Source organism: Peromyscus californicus, unplaced genomic scaffold (genome assembly GCF_007827085.1).
Source record: "Peromyscus californicus insignis strain IS unplaced genomic scaffold, ASM782708v3 Scaffold_4__1_contigs__length_199733344, whole genome shotgun sequence".
Taxonomy (NCBI): Eukaryota; Metazoa; Chordata; class Mammalia; order Rodentia; family Cricetidae; genus Peromyscus; species Peromyscus californicus.
Window position 1 is genome coordinate 32,691,617 of NW_026294562.1, and position 20,131 is coordinate 32,711,747.

Below are 20,131 nucleotides of genomic sequence, written 5' to 3' on the forward strand. Positions count from 1 at the left end.
GCATGTCTATCTTGAAAGCCAGAAGAATGAGATAAAAGTGTATTATCAGAAAGTATATCTTATTAGGAAAGTTTTTGCAGAGAATGCCTCTTGGGATATAAAAAAAACTTTACAACTGAGCATGTTGGTATGTACCTGTAATCTCAGCACTTGGAAGGCAGAGGCAGGAAGACTGGCATATACCTGTAATCCTAACGTTTTTGAGTCCTAGGCCAGGCTGGTCTGCATAGTGAGTTTATAGGTTAGATTAGGACAAGGCTATGCAGTAAGAACCTGTCTCAAAACCACCATTCTTCCCCTAAAACAAAACAATTTATTTCCTTTTTGTTACTATGTGAAACGGTGCTGTTACTCTTAGATGATGTAAGTTATCCTTCACCTTGTTTATATGTCATCGTGCTGAAGACAGTGGCTTCCTAACTGAATGAGGTTGTTCCTTGGGTAACAGAGCACTGAACCATATACTTTACTTGAGAGGTTTCTTAGCCATTGGGGCTTTATTAAATATATGTTTTAGAAAAGTTACACTCTTGTTAAGTGATAAGTTACCATATTTCCTGGAGTTATTCTTTGTTGGGTGTCATGGTTCTGTCGATGGCTGAGAGCTGAAAGAGCCTGATGATAGGTGTGATGTCAGGACACTCACGAGAAGCAGCCCTGTCATAGTACTCACAGGCTATTCCCGGGGCCTTTTTATGGGCTTTTTTTTTCCTTTAATATGTGTTGTATATACATGTGTGGGTGAATGGCATTCTGAGGGCACAAGGTGACATCAGGTACCTTCCCCTGCCATGCTCTGCCTTATTTCCTTGCGAGAATAACTCTCACTGACCCAGAAGCTTGCTTTTCAGGTAGGCTGGCCAACCTGTGAGCTCCTGTCTCTACCCCTCAGTGCTAGGGGCATGGATAGTCGTGCCTGGCTTTTTATAGGAGTGCAGGGGTTAAAATTCAAGTCCTCATGTGTGCACACTGAGTGCTCGTGCCCACTGAACCATCCTCCCAGCTCCACTACTCAGTAATTTTGGTGTTTTGAGATAAGGTCTCATGTGGCCCAGGCTAGCCTTCAACTTTCTGAAGATGACCTTGAACTCCTGATCCTCCTGCCTCCACTTACTAAGTGCTGGGATTACACAACTGTGCTACCACACTTAGCTTCTTCATTTGATTCTGTACTCATTTAAGAACTTAAAAGTGGTAAAAGAATACAACTGTAAAGGTGCTTAACTGTGGACTCCAAGCATACTGTCTCTTTATGGCCACTCCTTCTTCTTCATTCTACAAGTCCATTCATTTATAACCACCCAGAAGATGAGTCTCACAGTTTGGAGGGAGAGGGGACTTCAGTGGGAAATGGTAGGCTAAAGTCAGATTTTAGGACAGCTTTGGCAGTAGCTGGGCTTGGAAGTGCCAAAACTATAGCCCTGTAGCAAGCATTTTATATATGTTCACTTCTCTCCATTTCCCTTCCTTCATCCAACTTTAACTGAACAGCTTCTGTATGTCCAAATTTACCAGGCTTCCAGTGGAGGGGAAGCTCATTACTTGGTGGGATAGTTGAAACATTATGGGCATTATGACAGTGTGATAGAGGAGCAGATAGGGTTACAGTTGTTTTGCTGTCTAGGGTGATTATTTCCTAATGTAATAAACGAGAGTAAGATCTCCCATCCAAGAATAGTACTGTTTAGTTGAAATTGCCCAGAAAAGGATATGGGAACACTAGATATGAGGAGTCTTTAACTTTGCACAGACTTTGATAGATGTTTTTATGTTCCTCTCAATGGAAGTGTCTCTGTATAGGCAGGAAGCTGAAGTAACACCAGTAGGAGCTAACTGCTGCTTTAGGTGTTTCTCAGACCCGAGGGACTGCAGGTGCATTTGGTGTGCACTCTTCTTTCCATTTGCTGATTTGGCTACAATAAAAAAGCTAAATATAGTTTTTGGATGCCAACCTTGCAACTGATTCATGTTCACTGTCCCAAGTTCAGACTCATTGTCTAGTGTTCACAGTGGTGAACTGAAAAGGACAAGACCGTTTCATAGTGTAGTTTTTCCTCAAATGCAACTTTGAGAAGATCCATCTAAGAACTAGTTTATGACTCCAACTCTTATTAGCATGTTATAAACACTAGAGTGGAATCTGAACTTTAATGAAACACATGCTTAGGCATAAAAACTTACCTTGGGCAGTTTGGCAGCTTTGATGGCATGGTTGGGTTCCGTTCAGTGGGATCTGTCGTGCAGGGTTGGCCACTGTTGACAGTGAGAAGGCAGTGGCTTGGTGCTAATGGGTTCTGGTCCTTTCTCCATTGATGTATGAGCACAGGATCATTGCGCTTTGTTTCCGTTCTCCCTGTTGCTTTCGGCCCATACTCAGAGAGTTCCATTCTGGCCAGTTGAAGGCATCTGTCCTTTTCTAGACTCTGACTTAGGATGGAAATACCTGAGGAATTGCTGCTTTGTTTACTGGGTGTCATAGTACACAGGCTCCTAGTGACAATACCCACTAAGAAAGATCATTTAGAAGACCTCTCTACCAATGGTAGGAATTCATAACTTTTCTGGTTTTGTGCTTGTGTTTAGATTAAATTCATCTACCTTGTGAAAAGCACAAAGAAAACCATGCTGACTCTGACACTGGTGTGTGCAGTCACGTTCCTCCTTGTCTGCAGTGGAACCTTTTTCCCATACAGCTCCAATCCTGCGAGTCCAAAGCCAAAGAGAGTGTTCCTTCAGGTAAGGGCAGTTCTTCATAAACAGTGAGATTCAGGAGATGAAATTTGCTCTGTCTGTTTTGAGATTCACTAGTGAACAGGAAAACTGACTTTTCTGCTGTTGACATAATTTAGTTGGTCTAGATTTCTTTGTGTATAAAGCAACAAGGAACACTGACCATCGGTGGGCATTCTTATTAGTTAGATATACTTTCCATGATATGTGTGTGTGTATAATATATGCATATATATCATGTGGAAATCATGAGCATTTAAAAATACCAATTGCATAAATATCTGTAGGCTGACTAAAAGGCTTACACTATTACTAGCAAAATAAAATAGAAATTAAAAATTGTTAGTAAAATTGAGCCGTAGTAACATTCAAAGTAATATGTGATGAAATAACCTAAAAAGGGGTTACGAAAATGAAGTTTAGGACTTTAGATTTCAGGTCTTTTTCCACAACCTCTTAGAAGTGGTACTATATAGCCAGAGCTTTGTCTCTGCTTTTGTTAAACAGAGGTTGTAGAGTGTGGTCACACAATGCCACCTGGGTCATCATTTAGATCAGTACTTAAGAGCTGAAAAATTAAAAATACTGCAATTTGAGAGATTTTGAAAGGAAGCCAAATAGTCCTTGGCTGTAGTCTTAAAGGACAGTGATCCGTTTTGTGTAATACCTTTGGTGAAGAAGTTTTTAAGTGATCTTCAGTGGCATGCCAATTGTTCTAACTATGGCAGTAGTATTTAGAAAAAGTTACATTTTTATTTTTGAAAGGACTGTGATTTGTTTCGGGTTCTTTTCCCCATAAAGAACAAAATAATGGCTATTTAAGTCCTGCCAGCTGTGCAAGTTTCTCTCCCTGATAGCCTGCTTTTATAGAGTGAAAGCAGCTGTATGTATTCTGCCCAAAGCTGACAGCCCTGAGTTCCAACATGCGCCTCCGTTTGCCCACCCATGCCACGGGAGCCCTTTCTGAGCTGTTGCCTAACTTCGGGCTGTTGTTTTCTGCTGCTGCTGCTGAGTAGCTGTTTTAAATGCACTGTAAGCCTTTGGGGCATTCAGTCTGACACGTGGTATGCTGCCATTTCTGTCTTGTTCTGCATATGGATTAGCTTCCTGTAATGCACAGAGGAGGAAATGAGTGTGAATATACACACATGCTTCCCATGTTTTAAATCTTTCTCTGAAAGGAATTCTAACTTATATTTGAATAGAATTTAATTTTTTGTCATTTGGTTTTTAAGGCACTTTACTTTTAATTATGTATATACATGTATCTGTGTGGGTATGTGAATCTGAGTGCAGGTGTTCTATGAAGCCAGAGGCATCGATTCCCTGGAGCTGGAGTTACAGGTTGTTAGGAGTCACCTGATGTGGGTGCTGGGAATTGAACCAGGGTGCTCTGGAAGAGCAGTACATGCTCTAACCACTAAGCCATTTCACCAGCCCCTGTTTGTTTTTTGAGGCAGACTCTTGCAGTATTGCCTAGACTTCCTTCAACTCCTGGGCTCAAATGATCCTTCACTTCAGCCTTCTGAGTAATTGAGACTACAAGCACACACACTGTTCCTGATCAAGTTTATATAAACACCCCCTCCCCAAGAGAGGGTTTCTCTGTGTAACAGCTTTGGCCGTCCTAGAACTCGCTCTGTAGACCAGGCTGGCCTTAAACTTACAGCGATTCACCTGCCTCTGCCTCTTGAGTGCTGGGATTAAAGGTGTGTGCCACCAGTGCCCAGCTAAATTTTATATATAATTTAAAGATACACTCAACTACATTTGTGATTTACAATAAAACAGTCATTTACATATCCGTCATCTGGTTTAAAAGGAAAAAAAAAACCACTAATAGTACCTTAGTAATTATAAAGTGTCCTTTTTGTTTCCCATTTCTAATCATTTCTGAACTGGGGTAGGAATGTGGGTGAAGTAGCTGAAACGTTTCCTTACTAGTCTTGTTCTTTTTAGCACATGAGTAGAACTTTTCATAACTTGGAAGGAAATGTAGTAAAAAGAGACTCTGGAATATGGATCAATGGGTTTGATTACACTGGAATGTCTCACATAACACCTCACATTCCTGAGATCAACGATACAATCCGAGCTCACTGTGAGGAGAATGCCCCACTCTGTGGCTTCCCTTGGTATCTGCCAGTGCACTTTCTGATCAGGTTGGTCATTACTTTTTGTTTAAGTTGGGGGTCAGTTCCCAAATTCTGTCAATGTATCAGGGTTCTTATTAATTGAAATTTATCAACTTAGTCAAGTGTTGTTTGTAATGCTTTACAAAGAACAAAAAAAAAAATGCTTGTTTGTAATATAACTACAAAATTCTGATTTCTTTAGTCAGATAATGGACTCAGGAGAATGTTTTAAGAAGTCTCTCTTCAAGAAACCTGAGTAGTAGTTAGAAAGGGTGACCCTCCTGAAATAATACAAACAACAGTTACAGCTCCATCCCAGCTTGAGATGGTCTTAGAGTTGGCATCTCAGGACTGCATCAAGGAAATAGGATGGGTAGTGGAAATGCCTGGGTAGTTCCTCTTCTTTTAAAACGATACACTTTATGTGTATGTATGTTTTCCCTGCATTTATGTGCACAGTGTGTGTGCCGTGTGCCTCTGGAGGCCAGAAGAGAGCATTGGATCTCTGGTTCTGGAGTTACAGGTGGCTGTAAGCTGCCATGTAGATGCTGGGAACTGAACCTGGGTCCACTGCAAGAGCAGCCTGGGCTTTTAACTGTTTAGCCATCTCCCTAGCCCTTAACTTCTTTGATCTTAAAGTTAGAAAGGATTTGTTACACAACCTGGGCATCAGAGGAGCTGGCATTATTTATCATACTCATTAGGTGTTTTTCATACCCCTTTGTGTATTCTGAACTCTTCTCTGAGTTATGTTTTACTATCAGTTAATAAGGCATCCTAAATTTTAACACTACCTTTCCAATAGGAAAAATTGGTATCTTCCGGCTCCAGAAATTTCTCCAAGAAATCCTGCTCATTTCAGACTTATATCCAAAGAGAAGACACCATGGGATTCTATAAAGTTGACCTTTGAAGCAACAGGTGAGACAGTTTTCTTTTCACCTCACTTCCTAAGCTTTTCAGTAAGTTGCCATATATGTTTTCCTATCCATCTGTCCGTCCGTCCGTCCGTCCGTCCATCCATCCATCCATCCATCCACCCACCCACCCGTTCACCCATCTTCCGAGAGTCTCATTGTAGAGCTCAGGCTGGCCTCCGATTCACAATCTTTCTGCCTCTTGAGTGCTGGAACCATGGGCTGTCATCCCTTATAATATTTCTAACAGTAATTGAAACTTCCTTCTTCAAGAAAATCTAATATATTTTTATTGCTTAGAACAGTTTTAGGATTACAAAAAATTTGTGCAGAAACTACACTTTAAAGCTTATCGATTTTATTCATTCCCCCCCCCAAAACAGTTTTTGGATTAGTTGATACTCTCCTTTGAATTCTGCTCTAGACCACTTTTGTCCTACTTGTTTTTATTTAATTTACTCTTCTTTTTCTTGTCTAGTAAAGTGGAAGCTTAACTACCTCCTTTAGATTGTTATTCCTAATATATGCATTCAGTGCTATGAATTTCCTTTTGGATACTGCTCACGTTCTTGGTTAAGGTTCCTTAAAATTTTTATACCTGCAACTTTTTACACCTGAGAAAATTTTATTTGGCTCTGGGACTGTAAAATAGGTATACAAATAAATCATTTATTGATAATAAATCAGAGAAATTTATTTTAAAAGTTCTTTGGTGTACATACAGTTTTATCAGTTACTAACAACAAAAGCAGGTTTGCACAGTGGGGAGATGGTTGTCCTTGTTTATTTTCTACATGAAGAATTACAACTTGAGTACTTGCTGTTTTCGGATTTAGAGCATCTTCTGTATTTCCAAAAGTTGATCAGTATTTTGACTTTATAGTCATCAGTGCCGAGAGTGCCACTCCAAATAAATATGTAGTACAAATGGCAGAAGTATAGTTAGGGCCAATGCAGAAACTGTAAAATTTTGTTCTAATCTGAAGACAAAATTCATTTATGAAACTTGTTAGGAACTCAAACAGAAAGTCTAAAAATTAAAGTCTAACACATTCCAGTCCAAAGATAGTCAGATTTGATATTTACATGCTGATGAATGAAGGTAAAAATACTGTAAGTGTATGACTATATGACTGTTATGTTTCTGCAAGAGAAGAAAATTTTGTACAGACAGTATAAACACTAATTCATAACCTAATGAATATCAAATCTAAGCAAATATGTTTCAGGCAGCATTTGGTACACTGCATACATAATACAAAGTATTCACGTTGTGTGTTCAGATCCAAGGCCGTGTTTAAGTCATGGACTACATTATAGGTGAAGGCTTTAGAAATACCTTGGATTCATTTGATGTTTGTCTTAATTACTTTTCTGTTGCTGTGCTAAGATACTCTGACCAAGACAACCTGTAAAATAAAAGCATTTAGTTTGGGGCTCACAGTTCCAGAGGGTCAGAGTCCATGGCTATCATGATGGGGAACAAGGTGACAAGATGGTGCTGGAGCAGTAGCTGGGAGCTTGTATTCTGGTCTATGAGCATAAAGCAGGGAAGGCTAAGTAGGAATGGTGTGGGCTTTTGAGACCTCAGTGCCTGCCCCCAGGGACACACCTCCTAGTCCTTGCCAAACAGTTCTGCCAACTGGGGAGTAAGCAATAACTAGACAAGCCTGTGGGGGCCATTCTCATGCAGACTGTCATAGTGTGTGTGTGTGTGCGCATATTCAGAAACCTTTTACTGTTGCTAACTTTCCCTTGACACCCCCCCCCACCCCCCCACATACACACATTTAGTTATACAACCTGCAAGTTATACAAACCATAGTTTATGAGGCTGGCTCTAGATTCCACAAATTTTAAGTTATGTTTTAGTGCTTAGTTCAAAATACTAAAACAAAACCCTTTCTCTTGACACTTGTTCCTAGAACTTCGCCCATGCAAGGCAGGTGTTCTACTACTGAACTATATCCCAGCCCCTGAGACTTCTGTATTGACCCATTTGTTATCAGAAGTGTGTTCTTTAGTTTCCAAATAATTCCAGATATTCCAGCTTCTTTTCTGACATCAGTTTCTTCTTTAATCTCATTTTGAGCCAAGAAATCAGTTTCCATGATTTCTATTGTAAATACGTTAAGGTGTGCTGTATGCTAAGGATTCAGTGGCTTGGGCAATGCTCCTTTTGTCTTGTATAATATTAGAGGGACCAGCCTTAATACCACACATCCCAGGGGCTCAGGAGAGAAACTACGAATGGCGAGGACTATTTTCAGGAAATAGAATCTCAGCACACAGAGCTCTTAGTCATTTATTCTTCCAAATCTTCTTCCTCCCATGCCCTGGGAGTCCTGGTATATATACACTTACAAGCAGTAATCCCTTGGCAGTGCAAAGCCAGGCTTCCAGGGTCAAATGGAAGGGTGATAAGAATCACATAGAGTGGCAATAACTGTTAATTATCATTTGCAACCCCAAAGGGAAATGAATTAACTAAAGGCTGAATTCAGGTAGTATCTAAGAAGAGAGATCTTATGTGCTCAACTATAGTCTTAAATGTGACTGGTAGAAAATGTTAAGAATCTGTAAGTTGCTAGGTCATTGGGAGAAAATAAAACTGCCTTCTTTTTTCCTGTGGCTCCTATCTGTCCAAGTTATCTGCCGTTTATCTGCAGGGTGGGGGAAAGTGTGCTCGGTCGCTAGGCAGCCTGTGTACAGCTAGATGCCTCTGGTGATAGTTAAAGGGAGATCTGGAACTGCAGATAAGATTTGAGAAAGGAGGAAGTTAAGCTTAATTGGCACATCCGACAGGCCTTCTCAAACAGGTAGCCTGGATGCTTAAGTCTGTTCTTAGAGAGTACAGAGGTATCTCTGATAAGGTACTTTCCACCATCTGGGGATGGACCTGGCCGGATGCTGCCAATGACGATAATTACAGGGAGGCTTGAACTGGGGTTCTGACTGGGCATAGCTGTTAGCGCAGGTTATCTAAATATTCTGTTAGTAGAGGGGAAATGGTGCCCAATAAATGGTGGAAAAGCTACAATAGCACACAAGAAACTCATAGCAGGAAACGGCTGATAATCAAAAGCCAAATATCACCACGGCTCCTCCTCTCAGCTTGACCTCCAGAAGGCCCTTGGCTTCTTCCAGGTATAGCTTTGTCATAATCAGCTGAAATCCTACTTTGTATATTTTTGTGGCTTGCAGCATTTGTGAGCGGCTACTGTAGGATGGACATTCTGTAACTGTCACGTGGGCCCAGTTTCAGTTAGCTGTGAGGTTTTGTCTTACCCATGCTTAGGCTATGCTGGTAGGTGAATATAGTTGAGTGTTGTTATGTCTTATAGACTACTTTTTGACCTCATATAATTGCCTTTTCAACAGTGAAATTTTTCATTGAGTCAACTGTAGCCCCCCAAAGCTTTCTTTTGATTACTGCTAATTTAAAATTGTGTATTTTTCTGCTTATATTTATTTTTGTGCTATACACATATTAGGTAAACACTCTATCATTAAGCTCTATCTCTAGCACTTTCCATTACTTTTAATCTATGTGTCTTCATATCTAAGGAGGATTTCTTATAGACAGTACTTAGGTGGGTCTGTTTTATTACCCAGTTTAAAGGGTTAATATTTTTGCCTTTGTTCTTTTTGTCTTCCACTCTTTTTATGCCTTAATGTAATTTTCACTGAGCTATTAACTATCTTTAAAATTTTTTTTTTTGTTGTTCTGGGCAGTGGTGTGGTGCATGCCTTTAATGCCAGCACCTGGGAAGCAGGCAGATCTCTGTGAATTCAAGGCCAGCCTGGTCTACATAACAAGTTCCAGGACAGCCAGAGAAACCCTGTTTTGAAAAACAAAAACAAAAACAACAAAAAAAAAACCCCAAAGTTTTGTATTTGCATATGTGTGTCTGTGTCAATGCATGTCATATGTCTGCAGTACTCAAAGAGTCCTGAAGGAGAGTGTTGGATCTCCAGGAACTGGAGTGAAGGCAATTGCGAACTGCTCAATGTGGATGCTGGAACTAACCTCTGGTTCTCAGAAAGGGCAGCAAGTGTTCTGAACTGCTGCAACATCTTTCTAGCCCTGCTGCAGTTTTATTTTTAGTAATTGCCCTTGAGTTTGAAATGTGTATCTGCAACTAATCCAGCTGCACTTTCAAACAACACTGTACTGCTGGGTGGGTATGCCTTTGATTTGCCCGAGACAGGGTCTTACTCTGTAGCTCAGTCTTGCCTCAGCTTATGAGTTTTCCACCTCTGATTTACCAGTACTGAGGTTACAGGTGTGCCACCATACTTGGCCAACTAGTTTATAAAAATTTTAACCCTTTGTATACTCAAATACAAAGGCCAATTAAAATCAGGCCGGGTGTGTTTATACACAATTCCAGAGGAGGCAAGCAGATTTCTGTGTGTTCAGGGTCAACATGGTCTATATATGGAACTCTAGGCTAGCCAGGTAACATATAGTGAGCAGCAGATGCTCTTAATAGCTGAACATCTTTTTAGTCCAAAATTCAACTTATTTTAATGGTTGCTTCAGACTTGCAGTAAGTCCATGTCCTCATTTCACCCCCTTAGGAGGACATGGAATTGGCCTCAAAAGCAACAGGCAAGTCCTGTGACACTTCTGTGCTTCTTCCTTAAGATGATTACAGCTTATTCTGCCTTTTATTTATTTACTTTTGGACAAGCTAGCTTCAAACTCATGGTCTCCCTGCTCTCAGCCTCCTGAGGGATTACTGGAGTGTTCTCTGTGTAGCCTTGGCTGTCCTGGAACTCACTCTGTAGACCAGCCTGGCCCCAAACTCAGAGATCCACCTGCCTCTGCCTCTCAAGAGCCACCACTGCCTGGCCTGGTTATGACTTTTAAGAAGCCTTACTGAAATCTTATGTTACAGTTTATTGTCAAACAGATACGCATTGACCTGAAGACTTGACTTTTCCCTTTTCCATGTTGAGTCTTCTAGGATTTCCCTCATAGTGCTGCCGGCTGATGTACTACATTTGATTGTCACTTCCCACCTAAGAAAACTTAATGAAGTTCTGCTGCTTGCAGACTGACCCCAGACTTCTTGGCAGAGCATTTTGGGTCTTTAGTATAAAGCCTCATAGGCATCTCAAGCTATTCTTCAATAAACAAATCAGAATTATTTCCCTTTCTGATGAATTGTCCATTGTGGAAATGTGATGGTTAACTTTGTGTCAATCTGTCACGACTAAATAGTACCTTGATATTTGGCCAAATTAGCCTAGACTTTTCTGATAACATATAAATAGAGGGAGTGGATTTGAGTCAGGTTGATCCGTTACCGTAGTCCAAACACTGAGAGCCTTAAGGAACTTGCCACAGGCAGACTACCTTCCAACTCTTTCTGCAACCTTTTCTGAGTTGGGGTGGGATTAGGTAAATTACATCAGCAGTTACTTTTCTCATTTAGAGGCTCTGCCTTTTCTGTTCTCTCATTACTTAACCTTGTTACTAGATACTCAACGTCCAGGTTGGTACACCTCCTGCCTTGTGGAGAGTATGTGTAAAGTCACAGCACAGATGAACCATGACAGTATGGTTTTGGTGTTAACTGTACCGCTTGTCACTGCTGACTGATGGAAATGTTCCTTTCAGGACCAAGCCATATGTCTTTCTATGTTCGGACCCACAAAGGATCAACACTTTCTCAGTGGTCTCTTGGCAATGGCACTCCAGTCACAAGCAGAGGAGGGGACTACTTTGTCTTTTATTCCCATGGACTCCAGGCCTCTGCATGGCAGTTCTGGATAGAAGTACAGGTGGGAATTCCCCAGCCTCCCAGATAGTACTTAGTTCTCAGAAGCCAGAACACTGAACTCCAAGGTGGCTAACTGATTTTCTCTGTCAGGTATCAGAAGAACAGCCAGAAGGAATGGTCACGGTGGCCATTGCTGCCCACTACCTATCAGGGGAAGACAAGAGATCTTCTCAGCTTGATGCTCTGAAGGAGAAGTTCCCGGACTGGACATTCCCCTCTGCGTGGGTTTGCACCTACAGTCTCTTTGTGTTTTAATAGTGCTTCGAGTACATGCCCCATGGACATTCCATTGGGCAGTTTCTCTCCCATGTTATATGTTATATATCCCAAGTCAATGAATTTTAATGAGCGTATGTTCAAAGAACTTTTGATATAACACTCTTCAAGGCCAAGTACCATATGGGTTAAACTTTGGGGTAGTGGTACCTGGCCTTTTTGTCACTTGAAAATTCCAGTTTTCTGGCACTTAAGCACACGTGGATACTGCCATTCATATAGTCATTTATATGACTGTAAGGACTCAGCAACATACCACTTCAGTAGCTTTCCTTTGCGGATCAAGAAAGATGTACACTGTTAGTCTACTGTTAATGAAATAGGTAAGTCCATTTGTTGTCAGTGGATCGTGGGTAAAATACCACTCGCTGGGATGGTGGCTCTCCTTGTCTATAACTGCAGTCACAGGAAAGTGACTGTCATGAAGAAGGAAGCCCCGAGAGCTACATTTCTTCAGGCAGCCATTAGGGTGTTTTTGTGTCTGTTCTGAAGCTTGAGCCCTGGGCCTGACTCCCAGTCCTGGAAGCCACTTCTGGACCGCTTTCCTGAGGTAGCATTCATTGTCTGCTTTCCTCTCAAACATGTTCCTGTCATTTAGGAAGAGAACATTTTTCAGCTGCATTTCCTCACAGTTAGTTCATGGGTTATTTTATTTGTGCAGCGTAAGACCTACACTTCTTCCCCAGAGCACTGAGTGGCTAGCATGGCTGCTCTGTGGGGGAAGGGGAGGAGGGGGTATTCTATAGAACATTTATTCCCTTTGTTTTATAGGCATCCTCTGTTATACAAGGTTAATCCTAAGAACATAATTTTATTGCTGCATTGGGTTTTCTGTTTCCTAGCAAGTGAAGAAGTTCTTATAACTTGCTGTCAGTGAGACTGGCTATCCTGACACTGAGTTGTGGCTTATATAAGAATGAGAAAACTATACCTTTATCTGTGTTCAGATCCTGCATAAAAGCAGCAGTAAGGTTTAATGGTGCTTTTCACTTGGAAGACAAGGATGTAGCTTGTGAAGTATGTCATAGCAGTGCCTCTTGTGGCTTCTCTGGGTTCCATCGGTGACAGATGAACAGTAAAATATGCTAGTTTCTTTTTTACATTAACAAATGTAAAAAGACAAAATTTGAGTTAGTCAACAAACATGACCCAAGATCTAGTTGAAAGAAAAGCCACAGAAAGGCAGAAACAAAACAAAAATGTACTTGTCAGGGAGGAACAGGAGGCTGTCTCTCAGAGTGGCCCTCAGAACCATCTGAATTTCAGCAAGAGCATAGTTAAGTGTGCACTGCAGGAGAAAACTTCCTTAAAATTGCTTGTGTGATATGTCAGTTTCTAATCATGTTCCTTGCATTGCCTGCTTAATCTCTAACTCCTTAAAAACTATCTGTGCCCATGCAGACATAGGGCTGCAGCTGGTAATGTGCTGACTGCCACATGTATTGACACTCTACAGTGGAGCCACTGTTTCTGCTGGACTTATCAGAAATCCTATCAGCGCTTCAAGTGGCTGGCTCCTGCTGTGTATGTATTATCTATCTGTCCAGTAGTACTTAAGATTCGCAGCCTCTACAGAACCACAGCCGATGGAAATAAGTAATAGTACTAATAGCTCAATGAATTTCAAAATATGGGCTTATGTTCTGGTCTTGGTTTAATCTGAAATTGATTACTAGAAATTATAGGGGAGGGGAAGTAAAACATCATGCTGAGGAAGCATATAAAAAACAAGATGTTCTCTGATGTCTCTCCTTGTGGCAGGGTGCCATTGTCCTTTTTGGCAAAATCATGGTTTTCTGCCTTTGGGTTATTTATTTCTCTATACCAACAGTTTTGATTTTCTTTAACATTATGAAACTTTGATATTATGCATCCAGTAACAAGATGCTCAGTTTCAGGGCATGCTTAGAGGCCAGAAATGGTCAAGTAATAACATACTGTATTTTTTCGGCTTTTAATAAGCACACTCTATAGTTATCAGTAACCCTCTCTTTTAAAGATTATCTGATCACTTGAGTAATTCACTTCTAAAAAGATATTTTCAAGGTCTCAGTAATGCATTTCCCCCCCAATGAGAGTAAATATAGGCAGCACAATAGGAGGAATATAAAGAATTGTGATTTCACAGTTCTTAATATTTAAGAATGATTGTCCTACAACGTGTTTCCAGTTTAGCAGCTGTAATTAAATGTCTAAGATTCCCCCAAGGTTCTACCATGAAGGAGGTTGGACCACAACCAGCATATGTGACTCAGGAAGCTGCTAGAAGAATGTGTGTGGTCTGTTTCTTTTCTTCACTGCTTTGCTGACTTATTGAGGGTTAACTGTTGCCTTACGATGTTACTGAAATAAACTTTTTAACATACTGGTTGGAAAAAAATGGATCTTTTACAACTGCTTTTATTCTATCCCCATATATTAAGGCTACTTTATGTCCCTAGTCTTTTATATATATATCAAAAAAAAATCTACACGGCTTAAGCATAACTGCTATTTTAACAAGTGGTGTAAGCAAAGAATTCAAGATGGGAATGCTCACTTCACATGGTGTCTTTTTACCTGGAATGAAATGATGCATCTGAATTTCAAAGAAATAAAAATAACCTGCTTAGCAAATGGTAAAATCTTGAGCATATTTAGGCTTAAATCCTCTCCACTGGGAGAGGAAATCACAAAAGGATTATCTTTTTTTTTTTTAAAAAAACTGGGAGCTAGGGATAAGAACAGGGAAAGAAGTTACCTTGCAGTCTGTGACTCACAGTAATTCTCAGCACCCAAGGAAAGGCTAGCATCAGGACAAAGACATTTCTCCACGCTCTTAGTTTTCTAAGGGGATTCCTTCCCAGCAGTTCAATACAAGGTGAAACAACAATTTTTGTTCTTCTCCTTTTAGGGGCAATAAAGACACAATGCATGTATGTATGCCTCATTATGCTGAACTTTTAAAAACATACTTGACTGCAAAAATTATTGAGAATTTATTTAATCCAATTATCCTGACCAAGTAGGACTAGTGAAATGTACCATACTAACAGAATAAATGATGCTCTGCTTTGAGCATCCCAGAAGAGGCTTTCCTCTAGCTGGTAAAGGTCATCAGTGAGAACCCAGAGCATCACCCTTAATGATAAAAGACTGGAAGAAAACAAGATGTCCGTCATTGCCACTCCTTTTTGAACATCATTCTGGTGGTTCCAGCCAGGGCAATCTGGCAAGGAAAGACAAAACACTCAGATCCTAAATGCAGAGTCAAAATTATATCTGGTTGCAAATGACATGACTGTCTATATAAAAAAAAGATGAAATTAAGCATTCCATTTATAAGAATACCATGAAGAATGAAACAGAACAAGAAGCAAAACCTACAAGATACCGCTGAAAGAAATCAAAGGCCTAAATTGAAAGATACGTTCCTGGATTGGGAAGCATGATACTAAAAAGGACTGCATTCTTCAGATTTGTTTACACATTCCATACAGTTCCTATGCAAGTCCCACTTTGGATGTATGTACACTGAAAAGATGGTCCTAAATTCACATGGAACCACCGCAAGAGTCCTGAAATAGCCAAAATAGCCTTGAATGTATAAATAAATGTAGTGCTTGTACTTCCAAAACTTCCTATAGAAAGCAAGAATCGTCTAGTGTGCTGCTGTGGTAAACAGATCATCGTAACAGATGCCAATTATTATAATTGCGTCCAGAAAGAAGCTCACACATTTATTGTCTGTTTTTGACAGTTCACAGGGGGGAAAGTCTTTTCCATATATTGTACTCAGACAACTGAGTATCCATATGCAAAAGATTAAAGTTAGAGTTCTTCATATATACAAAAATTAATTTAAAATTAACTCAAAGTGTTTGAGCTACAACTATAAAGCACAGATATAAATATTTCTAACTTTGGGCTAAATTGTAGTTTCCCAGCTTTGAAACAAAAGCACAGCAACAAGGAAAGAATAAACTGTGGACTCCTATCAACAAGAAAAGCTGTTTCAAAAGACAGTATCAAGGAAGGGAAATCATAAAGAATGAGAAAATACTAATCATAAGCTTGGGTAAGGCCTTGTATCCAAAAATATATAAAATCACTGGCAAGCCTAAGATAAAAACGACTTTGAGTTTGGTTTCAAAGGTATCCAAGTGTCTACTAACCATATAAAAAGATACACATAAGCCATTTTCATGCAGCTCTTGAAAGACTTTGACTAAGATGATAAGTTTAGGTAGCAGAAGCTGGAGCCTTCATTCACAGCTAATGGGAACTTTAGTGTAGGTACCCTGGCATATAGAACTTGGTATTTGCCCAAGGACATAGTCACTTTATCATCCAGCAACTCCACTTCTACAGAGAACTGAAAACACATCCATACAGAAAAGTCTGGTTCCCCAAATCCTCTTCCTTATCTATGGGGATATGATCCAAGATCCTCAGTGGGTTCCTGAAGCCTTAGATACGTGATACATCATACTTTTTCCCTATATATACATCTATGATAAAAGTTACGAGTTAGGTAAAACAAGAAATAGGTGTAACAGTGTGCTATAATAAAAGCTATTAAAAATTTAGAAACTGTTTATGTCTGTATTTTAGATTTAGTACTTTTTGGGCCTCAGTTGAAGACAAAACAGGGTAAGGGAGAACTGCTATGAGAATGTTTATAGTGTTACATTCTAAAATTGAAAACTCAAACTGTAACCTTTAAAGTGGACAGTAAACATATCTACACAACAGCATTATTCAGCTTTAAAAAAAGCAAAGTAGATACTATACATAAAGAATTTTGAAAACATAATGCCAAGGTAATAAACACCCACGTACTAGATATTTCTGTTTGGAAATGTCTGGAATAAGGAAATCCACAAAGCATATTTAAGGGACATGAGGAACTGTGCTAATCATTTTCTATTTACCTACTAGGTTAGACACCTAGTTTCCTGTACACTTCTGTTTGGTGATGACATGGTGTGCATCATTTCTTCACTATATTTGAACTTGTACGCCCATGTTATGGATGGTTCAATATTCTGTCATCAGGCACTCAGATGTTCCCACTTTGTATCTACATATAAATATTTTAAATATATTTGTCTGAACTGTACTTCATTCAGAAGAATGTAAATGGTGGGACTGTAAAATGAAAATTGGGTTTTGTGGCATTATTTTTTGTGCTGTTAGCCTGAGATAAGTAAACAAAAGCTCATGTAATAGTTTTATTACCTTTACCAAGGGGTGAGGGATACACAGTACAGAAGCAGCAGCAACTTTAATTACAAGCAAAGGTTGTTTTTAATCCCCAAATGATTTGTTTTGGTATCAGCAAGATATTTAACCATATATATTAACTTTCAAATATTTACGCCGAGTATTTAAGCTCATTAAATATATGGCTTACACAGTTGATACGTTTTGAACCAAACAATACAGCAAAACAAAATTTTTAAAAAAGTATCTAACCACCAAAGAATAATTTTCTTAAGCTCACCAACTTTCTTGCCTTGGTGTTTCCTAGTTCTACTAGTTAGACACTGTACATTTCATCAAAGAGTCATTCCCAGCCCGAACCACAGGAGAAGATTAACAACCCCGACCCTGCTGTTCAGATTGTGAGGCGACGAGAGATGACTGGGCCCAGCAGCACACAATTCTAGAATCCCAGCAACTGAAGCAGCTGACAAGTTACAGATTGCTGTGCAGCTTGGGCAAGGCTCTGCCTCAAAAAAAAAAAAAAAAAAAAAGGAGGGTGGGGGCAGGGATGTGACTTACTAGTGAAGGACTTGGTTAGGGGCCTAGGCTCATCTTTAATACTGCCCCACCACCACCAAAAAAATTGAGATTAACTCAGCAGCAGCTATTTAAGACATCTGAAATTTGCTGCTTGTGATGGTAAACTGTTTTTATTAACTAAATAGTCACACTAGAAACTGACATAACACAAGAAATGCTGGCTCTTCTCCCTAATGGAATGAGACAGAAGAAATTTCAGCTTAGTTTTTTTGTTTTGTTTGTTGTTGTTTTTGTTTTGTTTTGTTTTTTGCTGCACTGCATGTACTTACACAGGAAACTTTATTCTGTATTTTAAAGTTCAGAACAAGGTGGTGATTTGAGACGACTTAAAAATAGCACCAGAAGGACCAGGTAACAAGAGTCACATATTTTACCCACTCAGGAGTTTTATTATGTAAAATTATTGCACTTCTAATGTAGAAAGTAAATAACAGTAAATTACCAAATTCAATAATTTTAAATAGTTGGTGAAATTTGAAGTAATTTCAAAACAATTTTGAGGTTCCCTCTAAAGATTGTTGCCTAAGAGGACTAAATCTGTCTCTTTAAAAAGTAGAATAGAGGGCTGAGTTTTATTTCTAAGCTGTATCTGCACTATAAGAGGCTGTTTTACATAGTGGTACGAATTTGGTCCACATCAAATACATTGTTATAAAAATAAACAAGATTTCATAAAAAATAACATTGCATTCCTTGTTCAAATTGCACAGTACAAATAAGCTATCTAAATTAATACTGTTATTAATTAGAATTACATATGGTGGGTATGTGTTTAGTCTGAAGCAACTGAATATGTAGTTCTGCTTTCATAATGTATGAAAACTAAAATTTAAGTCATGTCTAGAAATACATAAAATATTTTTAAACTTTACAATGAAGAATTTACATACTAATTTTAGTAGTTGATAATACAGGATCCCAGTCTATTTACATAAAAGCCCATTTTTATTCAATTTACAAAAGCAATAAATAAGAAACTACATTAATTTGCACAAAACCTCTTCCACTTCATGATCAGTGGGACTACTACTACTTTACAGCTGAGCCAATAAACCTGTCTCTATAAAGACCTCTCATTTTGGAAAGAAGAACAAGTCTTGTCTTTATTCCAAGAGTGAGTATAGTCATGCAGAATCCAGCATAAAACCTTACAGATTATAATACATGCCTTAAAAATATGGACAGTGCCTTTGCATATATTTACATAAGAGTATTCACAAAAAGATACACTTCTTTGATACAAAAATTTAGTGGTGTCAGCATAATTGACAAGAACCCCTCACCCTCTGTCCACACTGATCGAGTAGGAATTAAGCTTGCTCAAACAGGCACATTAACTCACAGGTATAGCTTCCATCAGTTCAGGACTGTTAGAGAACAGAGTACTAAATCCAAGGGGTCTCTGTCCATGAACCATACTGTGTGAGAGTAGCATCTATTCAGAGTACTGACTAGAGTCCAGCTGACTATACAAGGAAGCAAACAAGTAGCTCAGGTACCTGATGAGCTATAGCAAGCACCTTAGCATTTATTTAAAAGAAAGTTAAAAAACAACCCACCCCACAAAAACAAAACCAGCCTAGACATACACTGAACCAGAAAATAAGCTATAAGTAGTGAAAAAGCTCACCTGGGGCAAAATAATCCCTACACACTAACAACTACCAATCTGTTGTGAATAAAACCAAAATACTCTACATGTATATGAATATTATGCTCATTACTTTCTAGTGCAGCTTACATTTTTCTTATGAAAGATGCTTTGATACCACATTTTTTATGGAGTCAAAGAGATTTAGTGGAAGAGTTCATTAAATATAATACTTTACGAAAGAGTTTCTGAACCTTGTTCTTTTACCTGTTAAGTCATTCAGCCAAGTCAGCATGTACTCAGTTGCATGCTGCTGTGATAATACTGCCTGTTGTGATGTTACTCGCTGCTGTCAGGACACACAACAGTCATAAGCCCCATCCTGAAATGGCTCCTCCTCATCTGCTTGTGTTGTGTCCTCTTCTTTTCGGCTGACCGCGCTGTTACTCCCAGTCTCACTCTGAGAGATGCTTGCACGGCTAGAAGAGCCCCTGCTCTCCTCTGCCCTGGGGCTGCTCTGTTCAGGAGTCTTACCCACTGTTATTGGCTGGAAGGTGTCAGGCTGGACCTGCTCTTCTGTTATTTCGCTGAGCTTCTGCAGTTGTGGCTTAATGATGTTTAAGAATGGCTTATATCCAGGGCTGAGTAAAGGGGGGAAAATTAGTTGTCATCTGTTGTAATTCAAAGACTTGGTAGAGGGGCTGGGGAGATAGCTCAGTCAATAACGGACTTGTTGTGCAGGCCTGAGGTCTTGATTTCAAGCCCTAGCACCCACATAAAAAGCTGGTGTGGTGGTGCTGAGAAGGCACAGATAAGGTTTCTGGAGGCGTGCTGGACAGCCAGCCTACCCAAATCAGTGAGCCCCAGATCCCAGTGAGAGACCCTATCAAAAAACAAGGTGAA

The 20,131-nt window shown here is 39.6% G+C and overlaps 2 protein-coding genes across 12 annotated transcripts in view; one reads left to right on the forward strand and one right to left on the reverse strand.

Annotated features, from left to right (window-relative positions):
- The window catches only part of Ermp1 (endoplasmic reticulum metallopeptidase 1), a 63,804-nt gene that overhangs the window by 38,171 nt on the left and 5,502 nt on the right, over window positions 1-20,131 (forward strand). The window contains exons 11-17 of one of the 5 annotated variants that reach the window (XM_052713733.1): window positions 2,584-2,736; window positions 4,690-4,892; window positions 5,671-5,786; window positions 11,412-11,575; window positions 11,665-11,795; window positions 13,252-13,374; window positions 14,744-16,936. In XM_052713733.1, the coding sequence (XP_052569693.1) occupies window positions 2,584-2,736; window positions 4,690-4,892; window positions 5,671-5,786; window positions 11,412-11,575; window positions 11,665-11,795; window positions 13,252-13,374; window positions 14,744-14,858 (1,005 nt within the window). In that variant the 3' untranslated portion in view covers window positions 14,859-16,936. Of the gene's footprint in view, window positions 1-2,583; window positions 2,737-4,689; window positions 4,893-5,670; window positions 5,787-11,411; window positions 11,576-11,664; window positions 12,482-13,251; window positions 13,375-14,743; window positions 16,937-20,131 lie in introns of those variants that run through there. The other 4 variants (XR_008213139.1, XM_052713734.1, XM_052713736.1 and 1 more) reach the window with 4 other exon arrangements.
- The window catches only part of Ric1 (RIC1 homolog, RAB6A GEF complex partner 1), a 90,458-nt gene continuing 84,878 nt past the window's right edge, over window positions 14,552-20,131 (reverse strand). For 6 of the 7 annotated variants that reach the window (XM_052713729.1, XM_052713727.1, XM_052713726.1 and 3 more), the window contains one exon: window positions 17,051-19,869. In XM_052713729.1, the coding sequence (XP_052569689.1) occupies window positions 19,581-19,869 (289 nt within the window). In that variant the 3' untranslated portion in view covers window positions 17,051-19,580. Of the gene's footprint in view, window positions 14,737-17,050; window positions 19,870-20,131 lie in introns of those variants that run through there. The other variant, XM_052713730.1, reaches the window with a different exon arrangement.